Raw genomic sequence first — 7385 nt, 5'->3', positions numbered from 1 at the left:
GCCGCATTTGCGTTTAATGTCATGGTCCTGGCCAGTGACAAATCAACATATACTTATCTCGTTGAGTTGTATTTGTGGGCATTACCAAGATTTAAAATGAATCCCATAATACCAACAGTGCAATGTAAAAAGGACAGTCTAAATTGTTATGCCCGCATGGAACAAGTCGCCATTTTCTTACCTACGGGCGGTGGTACATTTCTATCTGGCTATCAGAGAGGTCAATGGGTGGTTTAAGATTATACTTTTTATTACCAATACTGGTCTTCCATAATCTATACCATCTATTAACCATGATTTTTGTTTGTGTTTATTCTATTGTTCATTTAGGGCAATTATAGAAAAAAAAATACTCCTGGACCCCTATCTGCCGGAGTTACGCCTAACCTTTCCTCTCCTCTGGTATATGTATATAGCATATTATTAAAAACTAATGTTTTCTACCAGATAATGGACAATAAGACATTACAGGCAGTATGTTGCCATTCATTACTGTGAGATTAAATCTGTGAAAAAGTATCCCATGTACAGATTAGCCTATGCAAATGCACTCATTCTGTAAATAGGTAGATGTAAAAATGGCAATTTCCCCACTCTGCTGCTATTCCCCATCACACTGCCCTTGCAACGATATCAGCTTTAATGCAAGCCATTAAATTATTTGTGTTTAACATTGGTGCTTTTGTGATCAGAGAAGAGGAAAATGTTGTCGGGCTGTGTATCATTAATATAAGAATACATATGGAATAAACAAATATATAGGCAAATGAATAGTGTTTGTGTTTTCTTTATGTTATCGTATAGCTACAAATACTGCATTTGATCTGTGCATGTTGATGCGGTGCAGCGGGGCTTTTTAGAGAGAGGCACAGGCTAGGAATCAATTTAACCTGGTGCGTTTTAGTTGCCTCTTTCCAACCAGTCCAGCTGTTGCCGTGGATTTGGTTGGAGGTGCATTGGAAATACCTACAAGTGTTATGCGTTGGCTCCTTAAATATTTGGCCTAGACATCATTGAACGATTAATTCAATTAATTAACAGTTAGGATTAAGATTTAGTTTTCAAATTCATGCAATAGTAGCAGGCATAAGCTTGGACAAATGAAGGAAAACGTGCAATGATAACCTATTTTAGTGCCCACTAAATGGAATCGCCACTCTTGTAGTCTAGACACTGCCATAAAGACCGAGGCACTAAATGGCTATTTTTTTTCTCTTAATTGCACCGTCTGTTCCGAGGAATGGCATTCACTTCCGCAGTAAATAGTAAACAAGTACAACTGGATGTCCGAGTGTTTTCCAACAGCATCACGTCCCGTGTAGTCTACAACGTCAAACTCCATTCTCCTTGAATATCACAAAGGCCACCATTGGTGTATCCCTGTTTGCAGAGTCTCGTGACTATGAAAAAAAAACGAGCTTCAAATGATGTGTTTCCCCGTTCCCCGTCAGCCAATAATGGACCCTGTGAAACGACTTATTTCGTTTTACATGACCCTAAAGCCTTTATCCGGTCATAAGTTAGCTCTGACTAATTGGTTTATTTGGTAAGCGATAGTAACAAGTTCAACGGATATACTAATTTGCACGCACACACACACACACACACACACACACACACACACACACACACACACACACACACACACACACACACACACACACACACACATACACTTTAGAACATAACCTTCGGGCGTTTGGTTTGTCTCACTACGCGTGTAAATGTCCTCAAGAACATTTGTACGTAATGATCGCACTTGTGTATTAACTGCAATTCACAATTAAATGTAGTCTTTGAACTTCCATAATGTCAAGGCCTTCACCTTTAACCCGCCGCAATAAAGGGCAATCAAGGAATCCCTCTAGCCCGGAAATGTGTGCAGTTCAGTAATGGACCAATGAGAAAGACTGAGAAAGAATACGGAATGTGTAGAGAGACCAACTTTGACCCCAAACATTAAACTACAGCAGGTTACTCTGCTGCTTTAGTGCGCCCAGTAAATACCCTTTATAGTCCCTGTAAAATGTATATAGTTCCACTTTAGACATCTTATAACATAGCCATCCTGCTTAATCTAAAGATGTGTGTCATTTCAAATCTTTTTTTGGTTCGATTCTGGTTCAGTTTGTAGACGGCGCAGATGTTGTTTTTTTCACGACATGCGTTGTGCAGTGCTCTTATACCGTGCGCGCTTGTGCAAATTGGTGCACTGAACTTTGTGGTCTGGAAAGGGGGATGTTTCGACAAAAGGTTCGGGATGCATGCTGGACGAGATCAAGGCTAGGAGCCTTTTCTTGTCACGCCCACCAACCTTGGCCCTGGGCCGATGACGTGGATCATTTGATGAATTTCTCCAACGTCCAACGTCACTAACATGTGACGCTTTCTTCACAAGTGGAGAGCAAAGATTTACTCGGTTTGACAATATTTTATTTCAACTTCTTAGTTTTTTAAATACCAATAGGAAATCACAGGATAGGTATAATGTCAGGCAAAGCCACAACCGTGGATTTGACTGAAGATATTTGATAGGGCTCAGTCGGATTCTAAGTATTTCAACAATAATGCAATGTGATTTATGCTATACTGCTGTAAAACATATTTCCAATTTTTGAAATAGAAGTTATTCATTTTAACAACCAATCTAAAACTAACACAGATATTTTTGTTTAATATTTATGGATGGAAATCCAATCCGACACTGAGTGTAATTGTGCCGTTTTAAATTGTAGTTATTAATACTAACACACACACCCCGACACACAGACACACAGACACACACACACACATACACACACACACACACACACACACACACACACACACACACACGCACACAAACAATTTTAGGCTATACGCCTACATTTATTTATTATATAATTGCAGTCGAGAATTTAGAGTTTATTTATTTTCTTTCTTTAGAATGAAGCTCTGTCAATGCTCAATGGTTGTTTTTACAACGAACAAAAAAAATCTCAAACGGGACGGATTGAGACCGCAGTATATAGCAAAGCAACAACTCTATACATTAATTTTATTTGAGCTTTATTTTATAATGTTATAACTTATTTTAGTATTTGTTCTACCATTAATGTAGCCTGCATACACGACGATTGCCTGACCACGGCCCGGCATGCATTTGAGGCGTTTAGGTTAAATTACTTATTAGTTTTTATTAATAACCAAAATCGTTTTTTCAATTCAATTTGTTTGATTGATCGTGCCAGTTGAAACGTGTTGTAGCCTAAATCAAAATCGACGAAGCTCCACCGATTTATCATGTTGTGAGCCTAAAGCCGAAATAGGTCTAATTTTTTTACGTTGGTGTGCCGTTAAAATAGGCCTATAATATTATTATTTTCGAATGAAAAGCACAGAAAGTATAACATCCTATGGAATGACAGTATATTGCCTAATGGTGTCTAAAAGCTTGACGTATAGGCCTGAATATATATTTTAGATACAAATGTGAAATAATACGCTTCTTATTTTGTTTACACATGTGTTCCCGTTGTGTGTAGGACTTATTTTATGGTTGGTTTTTATTTACGTGTGTGTGAGGTGGTGTTCTGAGTTGAACTGCTCTTACAAACATGTGCACACGGATCCTTCCGCCACGTCGCTGATATGAATCTGTTCAGCATGTGTCAACCTGAGCTCTTAAGCCTGAAAACTGCTCCATTCATGTTGGTGGAGGTAGCCCTAATGTTTTATGTAAGCTATTCAACCATTGGTGAAACGCACAGAGACAGCATCAGGGTAATGGGAGGAAGGGGGAAGGGTTCGAAACTGGATTCGGATTTAACTTTATTAATATAAGAAGTAGGCCTTTAGACAACAACCAAAATCCATTCGAAGTTTAAAGACGTATAATAGGCTCCTAAAGATCCTTATCTGGCATATAGTTATTATTAGTGAGATTTGCAGGGTTTAATGTCAATTAAATGATTAGACCTTCCAATCTTTTCAGAAAAAGGTTAATGTAACTTTTCGATGACATCGTAATTCCTGACGTAAATCATGCCATTTTTTTTTAACCCTGCGAATCCTGTAACTTTGAAAGGAATCCCAAACCAATACGCTCTTAAACGTCTTGCAGACTATTGTATTCTACAGACTGTCTTGAAGGTTTCCCACTCAGAAAGCAGCATGTGTCTGAAACGGGACGGCTGCAGACCAGGTGATCGCCGTGGCGTCACGTCGTCACTATCGCCTTCCATCAAGAGTGGATTTTGTGTTGAAACGTGTGTGATGGGTTTAAATTTAAAGAGGGACTACAGAAACAGTGGATGTTAGCTTTATTCAACGTGGAGTCCAACTTCGACCAAAATGCAAAGCAATTACAGAAAGAAATCTACAACAATGGCCATGCATGCATATCTCATGTTTTATTGAGCAGGCATTCAAATAGAACAGGGTAAATTAAATATAGGCTTAATTACGCACGCGCAACAGCAAACTCAATCCAACACTTAGGCCTACACAAACAAACAAACAAACAGATACACACACACACACACACACACACACACACACACACACACACACACACACATAAACACACCGAAGCAAACACACACGTACACGTCCTAATTTCTAAGATTGTTAACCTCGTGATATTAGCAAAAACTATTTGCATCAATGAACCATAATAACACCAAATGTTTTTGTTTTTTTATGCAATATATATTTATTTATACGCCGTTATGCAGTTAATACAAACAACATAAATAACACAGACAATATACGAGGACCCGTATATATACGGGTCCTCGTATATTGCGAATATATATATATATATATATATATGGATTATATATATATAGCATATATAGCCTATATATTTATATATATTCGCAATTTCTAAATCTATTTCTACTAATATATTCACGTTTCAAACATAAATTATTATTATAATTGTGGTTGATACCATTAAACAATTATTATAATGACTTTGCCACAAAACATATTGACCTATTATAATTATTTTCAGCCTTTCTCTCTTCTTCAAAGTTCTTGGCTGGTAATTCTGCCATTGCCTTTTCAACAATCGATAGAGATTTCCTCCTGTAATCACACACGCTCAATATTATTCTCTTGGTATTAAAGATTGGCTTTCAAAATATCCGCACTTAGTGTGTCCTGGGAATACGGTATGAATTGTAATCTGCCTATAACCCACGCTCTTTCACGGAGGTGAATCAAGGTGGGCACCACCAGACCTGGGTTTTTTGCCGACAAGATAACCGCATTTAAGCCTGCGTATATTAAACCCCATATTTAAAAAACAATCCTTTGATGATTTTATAACACTTGAAACTGAACTTAACATTTATCGATTAATCCATCATGAGCATGGCCGACAACGTTAACTATGAATAATAATGTTTTTTTTTCTCATATTGCTACTGTTGGCAAAATCCTGATGATACCGTGCAAAGAAAGTCGACGATATCATTCTCTCACTGAATCTAGAAGCGAGACCAATTAACTTGCCTAAACTAAATATTATCCTATAATGCGTTAATCCCTACATGCATATTTTAGCAATTCAAAGGAATAGTTCTAGTCAAATCCGAAAAAATTACCCCTGTTCAGCGTGTCACCTTAAATAGTTAAATATGATGTAGGCCTAGAATCGCTAGGGCTATTTGTCGATTTCACCTTAGTTGAACAGATTTAACATTTCTTAAAAATAAAATAGGCTACTTTAGGTAAAAATGAATATCATCTGATTAGGGAAGGATGAGTGAATAATTATTTAAAAGCGTATCAATCTAGTTTGACATCTAGACTCATATCTTGTTAATAATACAACATGCACAAAGCTACTTTAAATCTCTCTAAATAGGCGATTTAAATGGAATAAATCCATCTAAAACTCATTATGAGGATGTTTACGCCCAAATACTGTTATACACATATTTATAAACTCTGATATTAAGAAGAGATACAAGTTATACTCAAGAATAATGATTTAACGCAGTGGACCATTTAAAAACATTTACAGATCATAATACATAACAAAAAGAATACCAGAGAAAAACGGTCTTCCTTTGTTCCCTCTCTGCGGTGGGCGTCCTGTTGCCGACCCGCTGCTAGATGGCGCTCTTGCTCCATGGAAAAGCTAAATTCTTACCAACTTGACCGCGTTGACGTCACTGAAGTCTGGAGCATCAAGGCCACTTCCAAGCCGCTATTGGTCTGAAAATCACATGACACGTTTCCTAGCATCCATAATTATGTTAGTGATATTTGTACCCCCCAAAAGATGTCAGCATCCCAATGTCCTTATTCTTTTGCAGAAACCCGCAGCCCGCACTAGCGGATCACAAAAGAAACCTGAACCTGCCAAAGCAAAATGTCATGTCCGAATAATATAGTACCCAGTCATTTTCTGATGGATTCTATAACGAGTGGATCATCTTCCTTCAGGAGTGATGTTTATTCTAGCAATACTGGAATGTACATCCATCCAGATCGTGAATGCGGATATTCAATGATGAAAAACATTGGGAAAAGACGATCTCCCCTCTCCAAAAATGACGAGGTACCTCCGAGCGTCATGACACTTAGTGGCGTCCAGGATGCGCCTTACATGTCCACGCATATCTCCACTTGGGGTGTGAGCTGCAAAACTAGCAGGGACGAGCAACCTGTTGCCCATTGTTTACAGCCTTGCTCATTTCCAGCGAGCAACGTGAAAGAAGAGGCTTTTTGTTACCTTTATCAGAAAGACAGCAGCATAGCCAAAGGGACAACAGAGTCAGCCACATACATCCGGCTTGGAGACAACAGTCGCCCGACCCAGCAGACAACCTCGGTGGCCGACCGTTTCCAGGCGACCCAGGTGTACAATGCCGACAGGCCTCAGCTCAACGACCAGTTCCAAGCTGGCTTTGCTCTGACCCACTTGGCGGGATCTGTGGACTCAGAAGTGGAATCAACAATAAGCTGTGACAAATTAGACAAGGAGAGAGCAAAGGACTTGTCAGAAAATGAGAATGAAGACGGCAGAAAGAAAGTTAAGACTGACAGCTATTCTGATAATTCCGGCGAAGAATTGCAAGGTAAAACCCCCGCGCATGCATGTAACAGCTCATAATATGGACCTATCCTATTGCCTGTATCATCCTACAAATACATATGATAAATACAAAACGTTTTATGAATCTGTTTGTACATTATCCAGGCATGGTGTTGTTTTAATTGCATGGTGTTTGATTTTCTTGAATGTACATTATAAATATTTTATCATGATAGTTAACAAGCTAGGTAAAATAATCAATGGGAAGTTCGTCCGTAACACACACACACACACACACACACACGCACACACACACACACACACGCACACACACACACACACACACATACACACA

At 38.6% G+C, this 7385-nt stretch overlaps 1 protein-coding gene across 1 annotated transcript in view; it reads left to right on the top strand.

The window, feature by feature from the left end:
- Positions 1-6242: 6242 nt before the first annotated feature.
- hoxc10a (homeobox C10a) overlaps positions 6243-7385 on the top strand; it is a gene marked incomplete at its 3' end in the record, with an annotated part of 2874 nt that continues 1731 nt past the window's right edge. Inside the window, exon 1 of the mRNA XM_079741010.1 lies at positions 6243-7073. Within this exon, the coding sequence (XP_079597136.1) occupies positions 6365-7073 (709 nt within the window). The 5' untranslated portion in view covers positions 6243-6364. The remainder of the gene's footprint in view (positions 7074-7385) is intronic.

The sequence above is a fragment of the Pollachius pollachius genome (genome assembly GCF_949987615.1).
Source record: "Pollachius pollachius genome assembly, chromosome: 8".
Lineage (NCBI taxonomy): Eukaryota > Metazoa > Chordata > Actinopteri > Gadiformes > Gadidae > Pollachius > Pollachius pollachius.
This window is presented reverse-complemented; position numbering and strand designations above follow the sequence as displayed.